This window comes from Populus trichocarpa, chromosome 10, assembly GCF_000002775.5.
Source record: "Populus trichocarpa isolate Nisqually-1 chromosome 10, P.trichocarpa_v4.1, whole genome shotgun sequence".
NCBI lineage: Eukaryota > Viridiplantae > Streptophyta > Magnoliopsida > Malpighiales > Salicaceae > Populus > Populus trichocarpa.
The window spans coordinates 22,766,967-22,791,098 of NC_037294.2; the positions used below are offsets into that span (position 1 = coordinate 22,766,967).

Here is a 24,132-nt window from a genome sequence, read left to right on the forward strand (position 1 = left end):
AACAAAACAAACAAAATTGAACTACATTATGACTTGATCCTTTATCCACAAAGATACGTAGGCAACTTGGAATTTGTTCCAAGTATAGTCACGCAAAAAAAAAATACCTCTTTGACAAAAAAAAAATATTTTGAAATATGTTGTGACTTGATCCTTTATCCACAAATGGAAAGAAAATAATGTGATGATCTCTGCTCAAATGCTGAAGGTTATGATTTCTCTTAAGAAAATTCTCCATCATACGCCTTGAGGAATTACTCTAACTCGGTCTTCCTGCGCTGCAACATCCAAAGCTCACCTTCACTGTCAAAGCAAGAAAAAAAAAAAAGTTGCCTTCTAATCGTTGAGATGTTGCTGTGCATAAGAGAACGATTTGGAATATTGCTATAGGTCAGTCACCTGCACAAGTCTTTAAGATCATGTTAAGATCTTTCTTGTTTCAAAACGCGACATAAGCTGGAGAGATGTCTCTTGACATGTTCGTTTAAGACTACCTCAAATATGATCAACGAGATGACCTGAAGAGCTTCAAAGTATGCTTCAAATGGCTTCAGATTTGGTATGGTTCCTCCAAACATGAGCAGGTGATATAATGAGTAAGATGTCACCAGAAGTGCTTCAGAAAATGTTTGAAATGGCATCTTCTTCGAGAGGAAATGACTTAGTTCCAGCTGTTGCTTCAGCTTTAAACACTGACGGATCAAGTTCCTTTGCTGGGGCAAAACCAATAGAAACTCGAGGAAAATTTACAGTTAATAAGAATGGTGGCATCAGTGGAGTTAGTTCCTCATTGGATTTCTTTTTCAAGTTCGAGAAATATTCCTCCGTCAAGCTTTCCTGCCTCAACTTCTGATATGCAAGAACAGATAGGGACCAAATGAAGGATCCAACGATGCAGCAGATGTTCATATCAATGATGAAGTATCTAAGCCCAGAGAACATGGCTACCATAAGTGAGCACCTCGGAATAAACTCTCAAGAAGATGAAGATAAAGCTCAACAGGCCATGTCATCTTTCTCACCAGAGGACTCGGATAAAACGATGTGATGGGCTGATAGGATCTAAAGAGAAGCTGAAGGTGCAAAGAAGGCACACGTTGCTGATGCAACTGTCGCAGATAAAACCCAATAGGTTAATGCAACGTTTGTTGAATTTGCTACATGAAGTGCTTGAGCTTGCATAAAAAGCATTAATGTAGATTAACTGAGCCAACTGCAATGCATGCTTTGTTAATTGTTGCTGCTGATGATGAAGAAGAGTTGTGAGGATAACCAAGGATTGATGGAATATTTTTTCTCCACCAAATGGAGAAGAATTTAATTTGCACAGGCACTAAAACAGAGCTCTTGGATTGCTGAGATGATTGGCCGCCTTTGTTACTTGTGCAGCTGGGTGTCCTTGGAGTTCCACTGCACTCTTAGAAATCGACGTTGTAGGGGAACCATTCACCATTGGAGGAGACGAGGATTGGTCACTACTGGGACCTGGTTGCCCTTATGGAGAAGCATATAATTTTTAGCTGGCTGCAAAAGATATCTGTGTATTACCTTGTTGGGTTCTGCCTTGTTGCTGAGGAAAGTTTGATGATGATGATGATGAAATGTGGTCTGAATAAACACTTCCTTTACAAGTTGCTGGTGTTTTACTACGAGTGGAAGCTGCAGCTACAACTGCAAATTGTCGCTACTTTTAAGACTGAAGGATTTGTTGATTCTGTTGCTACTGCTGCAACAGCTTCGTGTTAATTCAATGAGAAGATGAAAGTGAGTCCATGCAAAATATTACTATGATCATCAGGGGGCAGGACTTGCTGAAGAAAAATCTGCAAGGACATAGATACAAAAAAAAAAAATCATACAGGGACATATATCTTTCTTGTCACCGATGCTTTAAGAGATTATACAAGGATGGTTAGTGACTTGTCGCTCCTGCTATCTGAACCAGAGAATGGATTTCCAATCCACACTCTAAGAATAAGCACCTGAGATCAGGAGAGAAAACTAATGCACTTCGTAAAAAAAAAAAAAGACATGATGCATGAGTAGAACAAGAAATTAGGTACTTGTTAGAATTGATGCAAACAAGGAGACAGATATGAAAGTGCTTCAGAATGCTAATGAGGAGCTCCAATCAATTACGGGTGGTTTTGAGTTAAAGCTGCATGGTCTTTCCGACCAATTGAAATTGAAAGAGCATCAGATAGAACATACGTTGATGAATCTAAGGATAAATCCAGATTGCTTGAATGGCAGAAGAAGCTGGATGAAGAACATGGGTGCAAGAAGCATTGGATCCGACAAATCAGTGCAAGGTCACCCTCGTTTAAAAAAAAAACATTATATATGTTGACGTGAAATGGACTTCTGTAGAACTGAGATGGTAGAATTGTTTTGGCCTTCATGTGTGAATTCTAGGTCCGTGAAAAAAAAGAGGCGCCTTGAACTAGCAGCTTTCACAGAAGTAATCCAGAGCTGGGAGAACATATATATCATAACTCATCAAATTCAGGGCTGATAGTATATCATAATTTGTGGTGCCAATGATTAGAGAGCATTGATGACAAGGATGTTGAATCTCTTGCAGCAACTTCAACCGTAAACACGCCTGATGGACAAGGAAATCATAATTCTAGACCACTGGTTGGAAGATCACGTATACTCACGCATCATGAAGCCTTGGAAACTGTGGAAGTTTTTCCACGGTTGGTTTATTATACACACAGTTGAAATCCAAGTTGAGATTGCAGTGTTGACAATGGTAAAAAAAAGAATAATCATGTGAATCCGCCTACAGCAGACGTTGCTTCCAATTTCATAGACGTTCGAATCAAGATAATTTGATCATAATAAAGGTTGTTTTACGAGCTTTGGTTAAAAGTTTACAGATTACTTCACCTGCATAAACTCAGAATTGTGTCCTGCATATATACAAAAAACAAAAGGAAGGAAACCTGCAATTGTAAAACAAATACTGGAGAGCTATGCATACCTGCTAGGACCGTCGGTGATGTTGAGCTGCTAGGTGGATGCTATATAGTTAATGAAGGAACAGAAGGACTGCTAAGTTGGTGACAAAAAAAAAAGACAATGTAGTGGCCTTTTATAGCCACACCATAGACCGTTGCCTGATTACAAAAGAAGAAAAAAAAAACTCGTATTCTGTGATAGAAAGGTCGGCTATGCAAGTTGCTTTTCCTCTTCTAAAACAAGAGCAATAATTCCTGTTCAGTTCTGCAAATTTTTCTTATTCAAGTCATAGCGAAAAAAGCGATAATTCCTGTTCGGTTCTGCAATCTTCATTTACCCTCTCTCAGCAGTTCATTCTGGAAACAAAGGATGCGACATGCTACCCAAGACAAAGTTTTCCTATACTGTTGAAAAGGCAAACTATCTTTCCTAACTTGAAAAGCATTTGATTAGTCTGTGCTCTCAATCGGTTAAGAATACAAGGAATTATAAAGGAAAGAACATTTAAACGGGAATGAAGCAAATAATTCATCAAACAATGAGTGCACGCATATCAATAGAAGAAAGAGAATATGAATCAAAATCTTTAATATGTGATAATTCATTAACTGCTACTCGAAGTCACAAACGGATTGCGTCATTGGATTCAGAACAACAAGATCTTTAAAACAAGATGTTACAGTGACCACTTCCAGTGAAAAAAAAAAAAATCCTGCAGCCCGGTCAAAGTGTTGGTTGCTATTCGGGTATAAAAATAAATTTTGTTTGGTCCTGAATATGCAGCAGTTTCAAATGAGGTATTGGACCTGAATATTCTATCATCTGATTTGATAAAGCTCAATCAAGATTCATCCGTAAATTTTTAATTTTGACTATTATATTTTATTTTCATAATAAAATTTATCTGTTTGTTGTGAAAATCTAATATAATCAAATCAAATTTTAGTCGGAAATACAAAACCCTTTCAGCTATATTTTTCGAGACATGCCCACTTGTTTCAAAATTCAGTGAACTTGTCTCGAGGGGGCATCTGTAGAAACACAAATTTTCTACCAATCAAACTTCGCCATGTGTTATTTTATTCTTTAAAAAAAAGAATAAAATAAAATTGAAATAAATGACATGAAAAATAAATGAGCCTTCATATATTTCTTGGCCAATGAAAAGTTGACACTTGGGATGAGATATTCAAGATATCTTATCATAAATGCAAGATCACGTCAGATATCTTGTCATAAATGCAAGATTCCGTCAATAAATATCAACCAATAAAATTATGTCATGTGGCATTGGAAAAGGACATGAGAGCCCCTACAGATCTCTATAAATAGAGGGCCTCAACCTAAAGGCAATGGACCGCGGGAGATACAAATTTCCTTCAAGACAAGCTCTTTAAACAAGGAAGCTCTCTCTCTCTCTCTCTTCAAACAAGGAAGCTCTCTCTTAAAGAGTTCTCAAGCCTCCTTCATCTACGCTTGAGTCTACAAAGAACGAAGCTCTGTTGGATCAAGTCTAAACGCCCCATAAGAGTTCTTCAACAACACTTTGAAGACACATCAAAGGTACTCTTCAAAGCATCAAATCACCAAATCTCGCTTCGCAATACACGCCCAAATTCGTGTTCTTGCAAAGCACAAATCTCGGCTTGATTACTCAAATAAATCAAGTCGTCATACATCAAATCCAAGGGAAGAATCAGAGGATTGTCTTGTTCTTTTGAAAGAATATATTACATAGAGATTGTACCCATTTATATATTTAATAAAATCATGTATTTGTATACGTGTGCTTGTTTAATTTCAGGTGCTCAAAATTGTGTCTACAGTGATGGTGATAACAAGGTTCTTTGAGGTTACATTAACTGAAAATTCTTTAACAACAGAAGCCTTCACACTGAAATTGCTGAGGAAGGCATAGTTTAGGGTGGAAACACCAAAACTCGCATTGCTCATGTTGTAACTACCACTAACAAATGGATAAATATATAGACGAATCCAATGCCTCCCAGGTTGGTTAATCAAAAAGGTGTACTTTGAGGTTCCATCAAAAGATTCTTGCTGTTTGATAGAGCGGTGAATCATCCCCAGAAGTGACAGATATTGAAGCATTTGCAAAAGTGTTAATTTTTCGGGGTTGAAAGAAAGTTGGAGGCAGAGTTATCAGCAACAAAAACACGGTTACCTGCTGTAGTATTGGTGAGTGATCCGCAGTCTATAAGATAATTGTCTACAAGAGTGAATCCACTAGATAAACATACCAAGCTTAAGATTGACAAAAGTACACAAATGAAACGCCTAGATCCTACACTGCCCATCATTTCGAAATCTGGAACTTTACTGGGGAAATATGGAAATATATTTTAATCAAGAAAAAAATATATTTTAATCATCTAATAATTTTAATCATCCAATCAAATATATTTTTCTATAGTTTATTTTATTCTATTTTTTTTATGTTTCTTGTTATATGATTATATAAATCTTGCTTGAGTTGAGCATAACATATATTTCAAATTATTAAATAGTAATATCCTTTTCTATTATAAATTTCTTTAATTGGCATTTAATGTTGGCAAAATATGTTTGGTTTGATAATAACTACGAAAAAAAAAAAACTAAGAGGGTTTATCCATCCACTTACTTTATACAGAAGAAACTCAGCTTCTTGGTTTGTTATGTAATCTGCACTAGCTTTCCCGCTAACTATTTCGAGTAGGACAACTCCGAAACTGTAAACATCAGCTTTAACAGTTATTGCTTTTCCCATTGAATACTCAGGTGCTATGTAAACTCTACAATAAGAGATTAATTATTGGTTAATTAGCTCTTAATTAAAAGAATGGAAGTAGTTGTCAATCAATGATCATAATACTTACCGCGACCCTTTTGCTTCGATGGTCATAAATGGATCTTCCTCATCACAAAGCGTTGCCAATCCAAAGTCAGCCAACTTCGCCTTTAAAGGGTTATCAAGCATAATATTACTAGGCTTTATGTTTCCATGAACAATCTTGAACCTTTTCTCTTCATGCAAATACTTCAAACCTTTCGCTATTCCCAGACAGATATCAAATCTAGCTTTCCAATCAAGTTTTGTTGTGGAATTTGGTTCTACAAATCAAGATGGGTTATAGGCTTTATGGCTAGAATGCTAGAGCTTGTGTTATCTTTGTCAATTCTTATGTCTATGATTTTCTCATCAACTGCCCAGTCATGCAAGAGCTATGCTTTCTCTAGTAACAAAACCTTTAGGGCGTGCAATGATCTTCCATACTTGAACTCATATCTTCACTGGAACTATGATTCATCATCAAACAAGCTTCAAATTGCTTATAGAGACACAGGAATCACTTCCTCTAGATGGGTTGCATGGGCTATCAATCATACCTCAACTGGCATGGCTGGTTCACAAGCCCTTGTTGCATACCAACAAACTGATGGAACTATGAGGGCTTACACATCACCTATCAGTAGCTACCAAACCTCATTGCAAGAAGGGAAACTTAGTTTTGACGTTTCAGATTTATCAGCTACATTAGCAAATAATGAGATAATCATATATGCTACCATAGGACTTTCAAACACTAGCACTACTGTTAACCATGTCTGACAAGATGGCGCAGTTTCTGGTAATGCTACTCAGGTACATGCCACTAGTGGGACTAATGTCCAATCCATGGGGACCTTAAACCTTCTTTCTGGAGAATCTAGTTCTACTGGAGGGAATGACAGGATTAGGAAGAGAAATGTAAGCCCTAGAATCAGTATTTCATTTTTCATATAAGGTTCATTGTTTTCAATTTTGAGTTTAGTTTTGGCTTAATTCTGTTACCATCTGTTCTGTTTTTCACCCTGTTTACGAGTGTTATGAAATCAGACCTTTTGCCCCTCTTTTTTTAATTTTATGAACAAGAACTATTTCTGATTAATACTTGATAAAAATTTCAGATTCATGGGGTGCTAAATGCAGTCAGTTGGGGTATCTTGATGCCAATTGGGGCTTTAATAGCAAGGTATTTGAAGGCATTCAAATCTGCAGACCCTGCATGGTTTTACCTCCATGTTGGTTGCCAATCCATAGCTTATATTGTTGGGGTTGCTGGATGGGGTACTGGTCTAAAACTTGGTAGTGAATCAGCCAGTATTCAATATGATGCTCATAGAACAATTGGCATCATCCTTTTCTGCCTTGGAACCCTTCAGGTAATCAAAAAAACTCTTTTTGTGTCACGTAGTTTTTTAGTGTGTCATACTTGTGCTAGCGAATCAAAAGAAAGGCTTGGTTTGGAATGGATTTCAGGTGTTCGCTTTGCTTCTAAGGCCAAAACCTGATCACAAGTACAGATTTTACTGGAACATCTACCACCATTTAGTTGGATACAGTGTTATCATCCTCAGCATCATCAACATATTCAAAGGATTCAGCATTTTGAACCCTGATAAGAAGTGGAAGAATGCATACATTGGTGTGATTGCTGCTTTGGCCTTCAATGCTGTCTGGTTGGAAGGCTATACATGGTATCTTGTGGTGAAAAGGAAAAGGTCAGAGATTGCTGGAAAGATGCCTCATGGAATGAATGGATCAAATGGGGTTAATGGGTTTGGTGCTAGGCAGCGCCAAGGGGTGTGAATGAGATGATGGGATATGAGCTGTGGTTTTCTGTTTGTTTTCCCTCTTTATGTTTTGCTTTTCTAGAGTTGGTGCGCCCTTACGTATATTTATGGAGGCCCCATATGAGGATGGAGATTAAATTCATAAGTTATTCTTTCACTGGTTAGTCTTAGGAAGTTCGTGCCTGCGGAAGATCCTTGAGATCTCATGTATCTACTTTTCTGTTTATTTATCATGTAGCCCCCTTTTCCTTTGTTTCCTTGATGGTTTCCTCTCAATTTGCAACGAATTTCTTGATGTCAAACTCCCTTATAAGTTTTCATGGCAAAAGAAAAGAAGATCAAACTGTATTTTTTATATTTGATACCTCCATGTAGGAGATTTTGGTAAAATGCACAGCCATACTCATACTAACTATATAAATTTTAAATTTTGATCCAACTATTGATCCATCTAAAATAAAATCTTACTAGGAGATTCTTAGAATTCCTGCTTTCTACACGGCCAATTTTTGTATTTATCGGGCTAATTTTTATATTTATCATGAATTATTATTCAGAATTTATTATATTTTTCTAGTTGATTTATGATTTTTTTTCTATTTAGTTTAAAAATCTTTTATTATTTTTCTAATTTTATTAAAATTGTTTTTTCTAATATATAAATAGCATATAATAGCTGTGATACTTTTTATTGGAAAAATATTGAGTAATAAAAATTAGAATTAAAATTAATTGAAACTTTTTCTGCAAAATACTGTATTTCTGTGTTTGTTGTCTTTCTTGTTTCTTGTTTCCGTCTGCATCATGAACCTTTCAAATAATTCATAAATTCAATCGAGAATTCCCTGTCTGCATTTTGCTGCAGTCAGCTGTGGTCGCTTTTTGCCAATTCTGGCTGTAGAGAACTTTGCAGCTACGACGAAAGATGCAAAAATCTTATTTGGAATTCAGTTCTGTTTGGAGGAGAATCAAGCTAACAGGTTCAGGCAACACTGGGAAAGACAGAAAGAAGCAGCTATGGTTCAACAAGGCACGATCCTTGCTCAACGCGAAGTGTAGAAAAACTGGCATATAAACCACACAATCTGTGTAACATGGTGGTCTGCATGATCAACAATGGTAGTTGTCTTCTCAATTAGAGTATACATATAAGTAGGCATTGTTTAGAAACCACAACAAATTGGAAGAATCATTTCCATTATTGATGTTGCCACTCTCTCAGTTTCTTTAAGCCTTAATGACGATATCGACTGAGCTCATCACTAGATACTGTCTATAAGATCAAAGGATATTGAATTGTCTCATTCTGATTGCTGCAAAACCTCAACAAATGCTTCCTTCAAAAGCGGGTTTGAAGCTGCGACTCTTTGAGAAGTGATGTCAAAATCTTTACCAGATCTGTAGCCGAAACAGCAACCATCAAAATATTAGAACACGCATTATATTCTCAACAAAATGTAAGCATATGCTTATATTCTTAATATCTTTGACCTAATGCTTGCCCGGATGACAGAGTTGAGGATGTCACAAGACAACGATTAAATCATGTTGACATTTGATAAACACTGTTCTTTCATGTCCATGCATGAGACTATCCTCTCTATATCCCACACTACCCCCAGCTAAGTAGTGGAAGGGATAAAATATAAATAGCATCACTTACGGGTCATAAACGATTCCTCCAGCTTCTTTGACAATCACAGCACCACCTGCCACATCCCTGAGTTCAAGAGTAGATTATATCAATCATGCGTCCAGATGAACTTTTCTTGCATCAATCACAAATACGTACCATGGGCCTCCATATCCGGTTTCGTAAAACAAATCAATCCTTCCACATGCAATTCCGCAAAGATTCAATGCACAGGAGCCAGTCATCCTAAGGGATCTCACCTGATAACAAAGATAATCAGATATGAATTTTAAGAACACCAACACATTATACCAAAGCACATAGCTTCCACAGCATGTTCTGGTCTCACCTTGAAAAGTAGGCTGTTAATTCTGTTCGTAGTGGCATCCACAGTAGACTTGTCACGTTTTGTTCCAGCCTGCTCTTTGAAGAATTTAGTTTGGTCAGTTCTTAACATGATTCCTTATGAAACATAAAGGAGTGGACTTGAAGTAGAAAGGAGTTTTAACCAGATTCCATACAGAGCATAACAGGGGTGAACTTAAAGCACTCCTTTTGCAGGGTATTTGTAAGTGCAACATGGTAAAAACAAAATACATTCACAATGCATAGATCTGCATTTCAAATACAGGGCGTTGGATTTCTAGAGTCTACGAACAATATTTTAATATAAACGAGTAGGGTTAGAATGCCAGAAAAATCAATCCAGGGTTAAAACAAGCTACCCTTACTCAGCACTTAACATTTCTGACACTATCTGGAGTTAAAACTGAAATCGATTGTGCCCAAGGCAACTTTAACACCCTTCAGAAACCGATCCAATAAGAAATCAATTAGTAGGATAGAATTGTACCAAAAAAATATGAGACAGTAGGGCACCAATTCATCTCAGGTTTCAAAACTGATTCCCGGTTATCATTTCAGTTTAAGCTATCTAACACCTTTAGGCTCGTTGTAATCATTAATTTATTAAAAAAATCATGACAAGTTTGCTTCATGTTTACAAGCACTTCTCAGTTACCCTTATAGCAACTTTGGGCAGATAAAGATGATGCTGAAAAGCATACCTCTGTTGCAAGAAGAGATTTCACAAGCTCACTTTGAGATGATACTGCAATCGAAACACAAGTAGGCAGTTGCTTAAGTGTCATGGAAAGATTAGCATGCAAAAGTACCAAAATATGGAAACTGACAATAGTCAACTCAGAGACACACCTTTTATGGGTTTTCCATTCAGAAATGCACCTTTTCCATGGACACCTGTAAAAAGCTGCATTTATAAATCCAAAATCTTTTAGCAAATTACTAGAGCACATTTCAAATTCTATAAAATTTTGACAGAACATCCTTATAGTAACTTTGATGTTAAGTGGGACAATATACGACCACATATCTGAAGTGAAAGCAAGAAGTGTTCAAGAAGGCAGACAAAAGTTTGATGGACTAACTGCTTAGATATAGCTAGATACTTGTTTTCCCGATATTTAAATATTGACAGACTCAACATCATAAAGCAGACATTTATCTGAGTAGAGGACCATGAAGCCGAAAACTAGTGGTCACTGGTCAGTGTTCATTTTGTGAGGAAAGATGCACTAACATCCAGCATACATGTAGAAGATCACCAGGTTATATGAAAGGAGGTAAACTCTGCATGTTCTACATAAAATTTTAATCATTTAAAGTTCCAAGTAATATCTGGCCACCTAAAACTAACATGCAATTTATAAAATCTCACCTCATCCATTATTGGGTTGTAAACAACACCTACTGTAGCAACTTTTCCAATTGTAAGACCAATAGAAATGCACACGAAGGGAAACCTACATCCAAACATGTTGCGACAAATTGAAGTGACGTTACATGTATAAAAAACAAGAGGAAATTGCCTTCACCAAACAATGTTAAAAAAAATTGCATTTACCCATGGACAAAGTTGGTTGTTCCATCAAGAGGATCAACTATCCATGTCGGTTCATCAGTCAGTTCTGTAATACCACAGGCAGCAGTAGTTTCTTCCCCAATGAACTAAGAAAACCAGCAAAAGAGAATTTTCAAGAGAATAACAGTGGCACTTTTTAGGAGACAATATTCCCCTTACAGATCAATAATGCTCAAATTCATCACCTACAAAGTAGAAAATACTAAAGTAATTTGTTAACCTTATGTGAGGGGTGCTGCTGTTTGAGATAATTAAAAATAAGATCCTCACAAGCCTTGTCAGTCTCAGTAACTAAATCCACCTGCAATTGAGAAATAAAATAAACAATTGTCAGTAATTACACGCATATAGTCAAGTGTGTTTAGCCACAGCACTTTTATCTGGGCTAAATTAACACAAATGGGTTAGCAACTTATAATTTTTTAATTTTCTCCTCTGCTCCACAGTTATGATGATACAGTCCAAAGGAAACATGCTAGCATTACAAAATAGAAAAAGCACTTTCAATTTTGTTACAAACTCGATGAACTCAACGCGAAGATCAAAACTTTGTTTCCAGCAGCTTTACGAACAAGGATTTTAGCACCTCATGCACGATGAATTCAATTACCGTTAGCTTTACAGACGTTGATGCTAAATTCAATTGCCATTTTAAAGCTCCTCCGGCATGTTAAATTCAATTCCCAGTTTTGTTACAAAACAAGATCACCTCAATGCCAAGATTAAAACTGTATTTCCATTAGCTTTACAAACTGGGATCTTAAAGCTCCCCCTTGCATTCTAAATTCAATTTCCAATCAGATATAATCAATAACTGATCTGAATTCAAGATTATTTAGCAGCATTTGATCAACAATTCTCCTTTCTTTAGGGGAAAAAAATTGCTAAGCACTACACAAACTCTACATTCAAGATCACATGATGCAACAAGTCCAAGATAAGACTACCTTGATTAACGACCAACAAGAAAAAGAGATATAAAAAGAACCCAAGAAAAGCAAATATGGGTACCAGGCCTTTATGCTCCACATGCTTGGTCTGGTAGAATCCTTCACGGATTATCTACAAAGCACACAAGAAATGGAAAATGAGACTAAATTTGAGACCCCAAAAAAAGGAAAAACAAAATCTAAAATTTATAACTCGCCTCTCCAGCTCTCTTTGCTGCCTCAACAGCAGTCTGCAAGAACTCTGAAAGAGAATCTAAAACATCCAAAATAAAAAACAACATGCAAAAATCATCAAGATCCCATACTGAAAATGAGCCAAGAAATCAAAAACAAAAGGAGAAAGAATGCAATAAAAAAACTTGATGGGGTCCTACCATTCTGTGCCATGTTTTAAAATCTGTATGTAGAAAGAAGAGAGTGACAGAGGGAAGTAGATTGTGGAGGAGGTGATGGTGATGAAAGGCTCTGTGTCTTGAGTTTTTTTACGTCTAAAAGGAAGCAGCAGGCAAACCACAAAATGGACCGTTTGATTTCTGTTTTTTTCTCTCTTTAAACATATATATGCTGAAGAATCTGCCTTTTCACTCGGTCTGTGTACTTCTTGCATCAAATTCCTGGTGAAAAAGAAAGTCCTTTAATGTGCCTTTTGAGTCCTTTTAACCCTTTTTTATGGCTACTCTTCCCCTACGTCATATTGTTACTCTTGAGTTTTCCTATGAAATTACAGAAAATATTAACATCCAAATGATGGGGAAAGAGATTTGCTCAATTTTGAATGATGGAGGGCATCATTGGTGAGCCTAGGAAGAGAGGGACCAAATTGAAACCTCCCTAATAACTGGGGGTATATTTGTAGTTTTCCTAGAACAAAAATACCTAAAATCTTACATTTCTTTTTTTTTTTAAATAAAAAAACCCAGCATCAAACTCAGCGATTGCTGATGAGAGCATTAAAATCAGATACGGTGAGAATACGAAATGAATATGATGGAAAGTAAATTCGGATGATAAACGCATCTCCTTTTTATGGCAATAAAAACATAGTTACAGTAACGAATCGAGGATCAACTTAGTTGAAGGTTAATGTTACCAGTTGGTTGGATTAATCTATATTAATAAATAAAATTTGAAATAACATTATTTTTTTTATTAAAAAAATAGGTTTTTCCGGCGATTTAACTCGATTACGAGGTCAGCCTATATACTGAACCGGATCTTAGAAGTAGGATAAAAAGTGATAGCAGCAGAGAACATTCTGGTTTTGGAAATGAAGTAGATGCTTGGAATATGCTGGTGCATACGTTCATTCACTCGTGACTCACGCATGGAAGCCTCATCTTTAATAATAAAGAAAATGACTCCTTTCCTGGCAAGAAGAAAAGAATTTTGGTGTGAATTCTCTATCCTTTGGCCCACCAAACGAAGCTTCCTATCATATCCTCCTCAGTAGGTTCTGCTGAGGAATGTCCTTTGATACTATGTATATGGTCAAATGGTGTCATGGAGGACCCCTAATGGCGGTGGGAATTTAGTAACATGCGACTGCTGCCTACTCTCCTCACTTGAGACTTGGTTCAGACTCCTACCGTTGACAAGAGTTATAGCGACTTTACGTCCTCACTCCCTCGAACAAGGACTCGTAACTTGTACATATGAAGTCTGTGTACATATGGAGAGGGAGACCTATATGGCTTCAAGTAGGTTACCATGGGGAATGAACATATGGTGAAGCTGAATAATGACGGCTTCCAATAGAGGACATGGTTCGCAAAAACATGAACATGCTCTCTAACAGGGTTCATAAAAGCCAAGTATTGGATTGAACTCGATTCATGTCTCTTTATTTCTCTCTTCCTTTCAAATACATGTAATTTTACGACAGATCGATGGATACTGATATTGTCATCAGGTTTGGGCTATGAGAGCTACAATTTATGTAAAAATGATTACAATAAACAACCAAGCTCATTCATGACTACTCTCTAGGCTCAAGGGCAGCTATTTCTCTCACAACTTGAGCTTTGTCTGCCTCAAATTGTTCATCCTCTGCAAAAGAATACACCAGTGAATGTCAATACAGCATCAAAGACATTAAATGTCACTAGAGATGTATTTCTTTTATACCTTTGTCTATCTTGAAATCAGCAAACAAACGAAGAAGCTTGCTCCTATTTGCAACAAGTATGTTGACGATGTCAGGAGGTTTATTTTGATTTGCAGCAAAGAGCTGGAGGAAGGGGGAAAACAATAAGAGAGGTAGAAAATAAGGCACGTTAAGTTAAAGAACCAAAGAAAAAACTCAATTTCTTTCTTTAAGCTATACCTTGAAAACATGAAATGCTTCTATCTGGATGCTCTTACTTGATTCCTGCTAAGGAGGATTCATCACATAAAAGTTGAAGTCCAATTATGTATGAGATTGATGTTCTAACAATCTATTTAGTGGCCATCACATATGCCATAATGGTACATCAATAGTTTCCTAAAAATATGACAAAGCATGAAAACAAGCAATCTCAAAGGAGTCATACCCTGAGAAGATTCATGAGAATCCTCAAGTTATCCCTTGAGCTCACATATCGTGTCATCACAACTGCATTAGAACGATCCAATAATATATCTCCCAACAGCTGTCACAATTAAAGAAGCCTTTTTAATAAATAGTACAATTACCAATAGCAATAACAAAGCACATTTTAATGAAAGCATTTTCCTAGGTTCAGATGCCTAGAGAATTGCTTCATTGAATGTTCTAATGATATATGAGCGGGATATCATAAGTTTCCCTACCTTGACAGCTTGTCGTCTTGTAATGTAATTGGTGGATTCTAGCAGCTTCGAATTAAATTCAGCAAAAAACTGAAGTCCATACAAAGTTAGACAATGTCAAGCTCTGACCAACATTTAGCAAGCATGGCCACAACAGGAAATAAAGACACATTTAGAATGTTGCAATTCATGTTTTTGTCATAGATATGTAGCTACCAACATGCAGTTTAAAAAAGCAAAGAAGAATGCTATAAAAATGAGGAGATAAAGCTGCTCAATTCATCAGAGAGTCAAGTAATAGATTCTACTTTATATGCCCCATCATTGCAGAGCCACAATATTTGATATTAATGCATTACCAGAAATAAATTTGCAAACCGTCTTTCTCTAATCTCACCCAAAGGTTTTCCGGCTAACACTTTTGTTGGCCTTCAAATTCTTTGAAAAAACTATAGAGGATCAGGTATGCCCCATTATACAGTGTCAGTGCGTGCATAACTGAGGCAATATATGCGCGCATATGTATCTATCGGTATATAGGATTTGAATTTGGGTGTTCAAAAAAACCATTAGAGCTTAAAACCTTTACATTGCTTTTATAGGATTTTGGTTTAGATTCTACTTTATGTCTCCATCATTGCACAGTCACGATATTGTGTTATTAATGCATCACCAGTTAATTAAATCTGAACATCATCTTTCTCTAATCTCAGCCACAAGTTTTCTCACCAAAATACTCGTCTGCCTACAAATTCTTTAGAAAACAAGAGGTTTGGGCATGCCTATCATCCACCTTGTGTGTGTGGGCTGACCTAAGGCATACATAGCAGAAACAAGTATAAACCTGTACAAGTATACATAGCAGAAACAAGTATAAACCTGTACAAGTATGCATCTAAACATAAGTGACAGCAGAACTCACCCAATCATAGTTCTTAGAAAGAAATTCAGCTACAGAGAGCTGGAGAGGTGAGTTATAAATTTTAGATTTTGTTTTTCCTTTTTTTGGGGTCTCAAATTTAGTCTCATTTTCCATTTCTTGTGTGCTTTGTAGATAATCCGTGAAGGATTCTACCAGACCAAGCATGTGGAGCATAAAGGCCTGGTACCCATATTTGCTTTTCTTGGGTTCTTTTTGTATATCTTTTTCTTGTTGGTCGTTAATCAAGGAGTCTTATCTTGGACATTCTTGTTGCATCATGTGATCTTGAATGTAGAGTTTGTGTAGTGCTTAGCAATTTTTTTCCCCTAAAGAAAGGAGAATTGTTGATCAAATGCTGCTAAATAATCTTGAATTCAGATCAGTTATTGATTATATCTTATTGAAAATTGAATTTAGAATGCAAGGGGGAGCTTTAAGATCCCAGTTTGTAAAGCTAATGGAAATAAAGTTTTAATCTTGGCATTGAGGTGATCATGTTTTGTAACAAAACTGGGAATTGAATTTAACATGCTGGAGGAGCTTTAAAATGGCAATTGAATTTAGCATCAACGTCTGTAAAGCTAACGGTTCTGCATCAACGTCTGTAAAGCTAACGGTAATTGAATTCATCGTGCATGAGGTGCTAAAATCCTTGTTCGTAAAGCTGCTGGGAAACAAAGTTTTGATCTTCGCGTTGAGTTTATCGAGTTTGTAACAAAATTGAAAGTGCTTTTGCTATTTTGTAATGCTAGCATGTTTCCTTTGGACTGTATCATCATAACTGTGGAGCAGAGGAGAAAATTAAAAAATTATAAGTTGCTAACCCATTTGTGTTAATTTAGCCCGGATAAAAGTGCTGTGGCTAAACGCACTTGACTATATGCGTGTAATTACTGACAATTGTTTATTTTATTTCTCAATTGCAGGTGGATTTAGTTACTGAGACTGACAAGGCTTGTGAGGATCTTATTTTTAATTATCTCAAACAGCAGCACCCCTCACATAAGGTTAACAACTTACTTTAGTATTTTCTACTTTGTAGGTGATGAATTTGAAGCATTATTGATCTGTACGGGGAATATTGTCTCCTAAAAAGTGCCACTGTTATTCTCTTGAAAATTCTCTTTTGCTGGTTTTCTTAGTTCATTGGGGAAGAAACTACTGCTGCCTGTGGTATTACAGAACTGACTGATGAACCGACATGGATAGTTGATCCTCTTGATGGAACAACCAACTTTGTCCATGGGTAAATGCAATTTTTTTTAACATTGTTTGGTGAAGGCAATTTCCTCTTGTTTTTTATACATGTAACATCACTTCAATTTGTCGCAACATGTTTGGATGTAGGTTTCCCTTCGTGTGCATTTCTATTGGTCTTACAATTGGAAAAGTTCCTACAGTAGGTGTTGTTTACAACCCAATAATGGAAGAGGTGAGATTTTATAAATTGCATGTTAGTTTTAGGTGGCCAGATATTACTTGGAACTTTAAATGATTAAAATTTTATGTAGAACATGCAGAGTTTACCTCCTTTCATATAGCCTGGTGATCTTCTACATGTATGCTGGATGTTAGTGCATCTTTCCTCACAAAATGAACACTGACCAGTGACCACTAGTTTTCAGCTTCATGGTCCTCTACTCAGATAAATGTCTGCTTTATGATGTTGAGTCTGTCAATATTTAAATATCGGGAAAACGAGTATCTAGCTATATCTAAGCAGTTAGTCCATCAAACTTTTGTCTGCCTTCTTGAACACTTCTTGCTTTCACTTCAGATATGTGGTCGTATATTGTCCCACTTAACATCAAAGTTACTATAAGGATGTTCTGTCAAAATTTTATAGAATTTGAAAAGTGCTCCAGCAATTTGCTAAAAGATTTTGGATTTATAAATGCAGCTTTTTACAGGCGTCCATGGAAAAGGTGCATTTCTGAATGGAAAACCCATAAAAGGTGTCTCTGAGTTGACTATTGTCAGTTTCCATATTTTGATACTTTTGCATGTTAATCTTTCCATGACACTTAAGCAACTGCGTACTTGTGTTTCGATTGCAGTATCATCTCAAAGTGAGCTTGTGAAATCTCTTCTTGCAACAGAGGTATGCTTTTCAGCATCATTTTTGTCTGCCCAAACTTGCTATAAGGGTAACTGAGAAGTGCTTGTAAACAAGAAGCAAACTTGTCATGATTTTTTTAATAAATTAATGATTACAACGAGCCTAAAGGTGTTAGATAGCTTAAACTGAAATGATAACCGGGAATCAGTTTTGAAACCTGAGATGAATTGGTGCCCTACTGTCTCATATTTTTTTGGTACAATTCAATCCTACTAACTGTACATCTCGAATTGATTTCTTATTGGCACAATCGATTTCAGTCTTAACTCCAGATAGTGTTAGTGATGAGTAAGGGTAGCTTGTTTTAACCCTGGATTGATTTTTCTGGCATGCTAACCCTTCTTGTTTATATTAAAATATTGTTCGTAGACTCTAGAAATCCAACTCCCTGGATTTGAAATGCAGATCTATGCGTTGTGAATGTATTTAGTTTTTACCATGTTGCACTTACAAATACCCTGCAAAAGGAATGCTTTAAGTTCACCCCTGTTATGCTCTGTGTGGAATCTGGTTAAAACTCCTTTCTACTTCAAGTCCACTCCGTTATGTTTCATAAGGAATCATGTTAAGAACTGACCAAACTAAATTCTTCTAAGAGCAGGCTGGAACAAAACGTGACAAGTCTACTGTGGATGCCACTACGAACATAATTAACAGCTTACTTTTCAAGGTGAGACCAGAACATGCTGTGGAAGCTATGTGCTTTGTTAAAATGTGTTGGTGTTCTTAAAATTCATATCTGATTATCTTGTTATCAGGTGAGATCCCTTAGGATGACTGGCTCCTGTGCATTGAATCTTTGCGGAATTGCATGTGGAAGGATTGATTTGTTTTACGAGACCGGATATGGAGGCCCATGGTACGTGTTTGTGATTGATGCAAGAAAAGTTCATCTGGACGCATGATTGATATAATCTACTCTTGAACTCAGGGATGTGGCAGGTGGTGCTGTGATTGTCAAAGAAGCTGGAGGAATCGTTTATGACCCCCGTAAGTGATGCTATTTATATTTCATCCCTTCCACTACTTAGCTGGGGGTAGTGTGGGATATAGAGAGGATAGTCCCATGCATGGACATGAAAGAACAGTGTTTATCAAATGTCAACATGATTTAATCGTTGTCTTGTGACATCCTCAACTCTGTCATCGGGGCAAGCAATAGGTCAAAGATATTAAGAATATAAGCATATGCTTGCATTTTGTTGAGAATATAATGCGTGTTCTAATATTTTGATGGTTGCTGTTTCGGCTACAGATCTGGTAAAGATTTTGACATCACTTCTCAAAGAGTCGCAGCTTCAAACCCGCTTTTGAAGGAAGCATTTGTTGAGGTTTTGCAGCAATCAGAATGAGACAATTCAATATCCTTTGATCTTATAGACAGTATCTAGTGATGAGCTCAGTCGATATCATCATTAAGGCTTAAAGAAGCATCTCTAACTGAGAGAGTGGCAACATCAATAATGATTCTTCCAATATGTTGTGGTTTTTAAACAATGCCTACTTATATGTATACTCTAATTGAGAAGACAACTACCATTGTTGATCATGCAGACCACCATGTTACACAGATTGTGTGGTTTATATGCCAGTTTATCTACACTCCTCATTGAGCAAGGATCATGCCTTGTTGAACCATGGCTGCTTCTTTCTGTCTCTCCCGGTGTTATCTGAACCTGTTAGCTTGATTCTCCTCTAAACAGAACTGAATTCCAAATAAGATTTTTGCATCTTTCGTCGTAGCTGCAAAGTTCTCTGCAGCCAGAATTGGCAAAAAGTGACCACAGCTGACTGCAGCAAAATGCAGACAGGGAATTCTTGATTGAAGTTATGAATTATTTGAAAGGTTCATGATGCAGACGGAAACAAGAAAGACAACAAACACAAAGAAATACAGTATTTTGCAGAAAAAGTTTCAATTAATTTTATTTCTAATTTTTATTACTCATTATTTTTCCAATAAAAAGTATCATAGCTATTATATGCTATTTATATATTAGAAAAACCAATTTTAATAAAATTAGAAAAATAATAAAAGAGTTTTAAACAAAATAGAAAAAAAAATCATAAATCAACTAGAAAAATATAATAAATTCTGAATAATAATTCATGATAAATATAAAAATTAGCCCGATAAATACAAAAATTGGCCGTGTAGAAAGCAGGAATTCTAAGAATCTCCTAGTAAGATTTTATTTTAGATGGATCAATAGTTGGATCAAAATTTAAAATTTATATAGTTAGTATGAGTATGGCTGTGCATTTTACCAAAATCTCCTACATGGAGGTATCAAATATAAAAAATACAGTTTGATCTTCTTTTCTTTTGCCATGAAAACTTATAAGGGAGTTTGACATCAAGAAATTCGTTGCAAATTGAGAGGAAACCATCAAGGAAACAAAGGAAAAGGGGGCTACATGATAAATAAACAGAAAAGTAGATACATGAGATCTCAAGGATCTTCCGCAGGCACGAACTTCCTAAGACTAACCAGTGAAAGAATAACTTATGAATTTAATCTCCATCCTCATATGGGGCCTCCATAAATATACGTAAGGGCGCACCAACTCTAGAAAAGCAAAACATAAAGAGGGAAAACAAACAGAAAACCACAGCTCATATCCCATCATCTCATTCACACCCCTTGGCGCTGCCTAGCACCAAACCCATTAACCCCATTTGATCCATTCATGCCATGAGGCATCTTTCCAGCAATCTCTGACCTTTTCCTTTTCACCACAAGATACCATGTATAGCCTTCCAACCAGACAGCATTGAAGGCCAAAGCAGCAATCACACCAATGTATGCATTCTTCCACTTCTTATCAGGGTTCAAAATGCTGAATCCTTTGAATATGTTGATGATGCTGAGGACGATAACACTGTATCCAACTAAGTGGTGGTAGATGTTCCAGTAAGATCTGTACTTGTGATCAGGTTTTGGCCTTACAAGCAAAGCGAACACCTGAAATCCATTCCAAATTAAGCCTTTGTTTTGATTCGCTAGCACAAGTATAACACACTAAAAAACTACGTGACACAAAAAGAGTTTTTTTGATTACCTGAAGGGTTCCAAGGCAGAAAAGGATGATGCCAATTGTTCTATGAGCATCATATTGAATACTGGCTGATTCACTACCAAGTTTTAGACCAGTACCCCATCCAGCAACCCCAACAATATAAGCTATGGATTGGCAACCAACATGGAGGTAAAACCATGCAGGGTCTGCAGATTTGAATGCCTTCAAATACCTTGCTATTAAAGCCCCAATTGGCATCAAGATACCCCAACTGACTGCATTTAGCACCCCATGAATCTGAAATTTTTATCAAGTATTAATCAGAAATAGTTCTTGTTCATAAAATTAAAAAAAGAGGGGCAAAGAGTCTGATTTCATAACACTCGTAAACAGGGTGAAAAACAGAACAGATGGTAACAGAATTAAGCCAAAACTAAACTCAAAATTGAAAACAATGAACCATATATGAAAAATGAAATACTGATTCTAGGGCTTACATTTCTCTTCCTAATCCTGTCATTCCCTCCAGTAGAACTAGATTCTCCAGAAAGAAGGTTTAAGGTCCCCATGGATTGGACATTAGCCCCACTAGTGGCATGTACCTGAGTAGCATTACCAGAAACTGCACCATCTTGCCAGACATGGTTAACAGTAGTGCTAGTGTTTGAAAGTCCTATGGTAGCAAATATGATTATCTCATTATTTGCTAATGTAGCTGATAAATCTGAAACATCAAAACTAAGTTTCCCTTCTTGCAATGAGGTTTGGTAGCTACTGATAGGTGATGTGTAAGCCCTCATAGTTCCATCAGTTTGTTGGTATGCAACAAGGGCTTGTGAACCAGCCATGCCAGTTGAGGTAGGATTGATAGCCCATGCAACCCATCTAGAGGAAGTGATTCCTGTGTGTCTATAAGCAATTTGAAGCTTGTTTGATGATGAATCATAGTTCCAGTGAAGATAAGAGTTCAAGTATGGAAGATCATTGCACGCCCTAAAGGTTTTGTTACTAGAGAGAGCATAGCTCTTACATGACTGGGCAGTCGATGAGAAAATCATAGACATAAGAACTGATAGAGATAACACAAGCTCTAGCATTCTAGCCATAGTGGCTATAGAAGAACCAAAACCAAAGAAACCAAGGACTTGCTTTCTTTCTTATGTGACAAGACACAATCAAGAAATTGCAAGAATGCTAACAATGAGATGCTTGAGGGGAGAAATGGGGTTTAATGTATAAAGAGTCTTGGTGGGTTAGGTTGTTGGATTGTCTTGAGCATGATGCCTCAATTTATAATTTACATAGAGTAGTTACATATTTTCACATTCTTAAAAAAAAAAAAAAAAACTCAATTATAATTAAAATAATCAACATCATTATATTTAACCTTCATTTATTCATTTATAGTGCTAATATATTATAAAACTCGATTTAATCTAACAAGTTAATCCAAAATTTATTTACTCGAGAACTCGCTCGAGTTTAGTTTCACAAAACATAAAAAGAGATATTTGGTGTGACCTGGTTATAAATCAGGATGGACTTGCGGCCTAGTCAATCTGGGCAAAACCCAATTAAAAATAATATTATTTTGATTTTTTAAAAAATAATTAACTTAAATTATCTTAATTTTAATCAGTATCAACTCAAATAAGATATAATAACTATGTAATATACATAGAATAATGGGTTCTTCTCTATCAATTCTATCATATTTTTTTAAAAAAAAAAGGTAATTTATTTTTATTTTATCTTATGGTTTTGTTGGTTGTTTGTTACCACCATTACTTCTCACACCTACACCTGCCCAACTCCAACAAGATGGAGCTATAAACGTAACTCTCATAGGTGACTTTTGGTTAGTGATGAGTCGTTGGTCGTCTATGCCAAGATTCTCTCCAAGGAAGCTAAGCTCTTGATCAATGCCATATGTCTATCTTCAATCTTCAATCTTCAATTTTAGGGTGCACGAGAAGGAACAACTTTAAGGTTTCTTGATTTCTTTTGTCAACAAACAAAGCAACTCCAAAAATGGGATGCCAAATAAATCGTTTGCCTAAGTTCTTAGTGGTTGACAATAAATTTCATTAGGCCATTGCTAATTTTATGATTATGCAACACTCAAGCTCAATATCAAAACTATTTGTGTCATTGTTTGCTACATAGTGTGGTGACCACCACACGACTACTAGTTGTTTTTTCACATATATATTTAATTTTAAAAAAAAAACATGTAAAAGATGATACATTACCTTAATTATTTTGTAAAACCACCTTTTATATAATCATGATGGTTATATGAGACGATGTATCTTGCTAGTAGTGATAAATAAAAATAAAAATACATCTTACTAGTAGTGATAAATAAAAATACACTAAATCTATATTTTCTTCACTATTAATTATAATTATAGTTATAAAATCTTACATGTAAGTAGATATAGTTCAAGTCATTGCTCGTGGATTCGGAGTTAATTTCGAGTTAATCTAGTCTTTTATTTTTCTAGGAAAAAACCCTAAAATAATGTTTTTCAATTAAAAAAGTATTTCTTTACTCACTCAGCCTATATCAGACTTCAAATCAAAGAGTTATTGAATTGTCTTGTTAGATCAGACCGGATATTATAACTAAGCTATTAACTAATTTTAGTGTAAATAAACTCGATAATTCACAAAATTAACATGATTTTTAAATGAGATATCCTATCTCTAACTAAACAATATTGTATGATAATAATCCAAAGATTGGTATGAATAAATGCAACAAATCCAAAAGGAATAGAAATTTATAAAACAAATGGAAAAGAACTCAATTGGTCAAAGTGGCAAATGAGTTGAATTGCTAACTCGAGTCAATGAAGCTGGACAACAAAAACTCATGCTATTTAATTAGAAATTAAAATTCCTTAAACGAATCGTTTAAGCTACAGAATATCAAAAGGAGAGAGGACAGGTTGGGGTTAGGTGTACGGGTAATCAAATAGGGGACCTATTTCCTGGTCAAGCCAAATCTCTGCTGGCCACGTGTCTAACATTTGCTGGCCACGTGGAGCTTACCTACGAAATCAAAAGTTTGGTGATCTGATCAAGGGACCCACAATTTGTAGCCTTCAAGGCATACCTGCTCCACCATCAGCATTTGTCCTCATGCATCGCCGCATTATTGAATCCTTCTCTACGCGTTTCATCATTACT

General features: G+C 36.1%; 3 protein-coding genes and 1 pseudogene across 3 annotated transcripts in view; 2 read left to right on the plus strand and 2 right to left on the minus strand.

Moving 5' to 3' along the window:
- LOC18106030 (putative MO25-like protein At5g47540) overlaps positions 1-19,554 on the plus strand; it is a 71,578-nt gene extending 52,024 nt beyond the window's left edge. The window contains exons 6-14 of the mRNA XM_024610642.2: positions 16,724-16,804; positions 16,940-17,043; positions 17,145-17,229; positions 17,698-17,752; positions 17,855-17,898; positions 18,518-18,586; positions 18,675-18,775; positions 18,848-18,906; positions 19,172-19,554. Coding sequence (XP_024466410.1) covers positions 16,724-16,804; positions 16,940-17,043; positions 17,145-17,229; positions 17,698-17,752; positions 17,855-17,898; positions 18,518-18,586; positions 18,675-18,775; positions 18,848-18,906; positions 19,172-19,230 — 657 coding nt within the window. The 3' untranslated portion in view covers positions 19,231-19,554. The remainder of the gene's footprint in view (positions 1-16,723; positions 16,805-16,939; positions 17,044-17,144; positions 17,230-17,697; positions 17,753-17,854; positions 17,899-18,517; positions 18,587-18,674; positions 18,776-18,847; positions 18,907-19,171) is intronic.
- On the plus strand, positions 6,131-7,883 carry LOC127905887 (cytochrome b561 and DOMON domain-containing protein At5g47530-like; annotated as a pseudogene).
- LOC112323239 (inositol monophosphatase 3) lies at positions 8,603-12,748 on the minus strand. Its single transcript, XM_024610646.2, has 12 exons — positions 12,481-12,748; positions 12,304-12,359; positions 12,168-12,218; positions 11,377-11,457; positions 11,139-11,242; positions 10,953-11,037; positions 10,430-10,484; positions 10,282-10,325; positions 9,564-9,632; positions 9,374-9,474; positions 9,245-9,301; positions 8,603-8,979 (listed from the first exon to the last, which is right to left on the minus strand). Exons 1-12 carry the CDS (start codon positions 12,491-12,493, stop codon positions 8,883-8,885), a joined length of 813 nt encoding a protein of 270 aa, XP_024466414.1. The 5' UTR covers positions 12,494-12,748; the 3' UTR covers positions 8,603-8,882.
- A 712-nt stretch (positions 19,555-20,266) lies between the features above and the next one.
- On the minus strand, positions 20,267-22,213 carry LOC18106031 (cytochrome b561 and DOMON domain-containing protein At5g47530). Its single transcript, XM_024610046.2, has 3 exons — positions 21,435-22,213; positions 20,980-21,234; positions 20,267-20,882 (listed from the first exon to the last, which is right to left on the minus strand). Exons 1-3 carry the CDS (start codon positions 22,041-22,043, stop codon positions 20,553-20,555), a joined length of 1,194 nt encoding a protein of 397 aa, XP_024465814.1. The 5' UTR covers positions 22,044-22,213; the 3' UTR covers positions 20,267-20,552.
- Between the last annotated feature and the right edge of the window lie 1,919 nt (positions 22,214-24,132).

Bases quoted from the DNA above. Each gene is read 5' to 3' on its own strand.
- LOC112323239 (XM_024610646.2), bottom strand. The intron at 10,485-10,952 runs GTGAGATTTTAT...TTATAAATGCAG, and splicing joins ACAACCCAATAATGGATGAG to CTTTTTACAGGTGTCCATGG. The intron at 9,302-9,373 runs GTACGTATTTGT...TCTTGAACTCAG, and splicing joins ACCGGATATGGAGGCCCATG to GGATGTGGCAGGTGGTGCTG.
- LOC18106031 (XM_024610046.2), bottom strand. From the start codon at position 22,043: ATGGCTAGAATGCTAGAGCTTGTGTTATCTCTATCAGTTCTTATGTCT. The intron at 21,235-21,434 runs GTAAGCCCTAGA...TAAAAATTTCAG, and splicing joins ACAGGATTAGGAAGAGAAAT to ATTCATGGGGTGCTAAATGC. The intron at 20,883-20,979 runs GTAATCAAAAAA...AATGGATTTCAG, and splicing joins TCTGCCTTGGAACCCTTCAG to GTGTTCGCTTTGCTTGTAAG.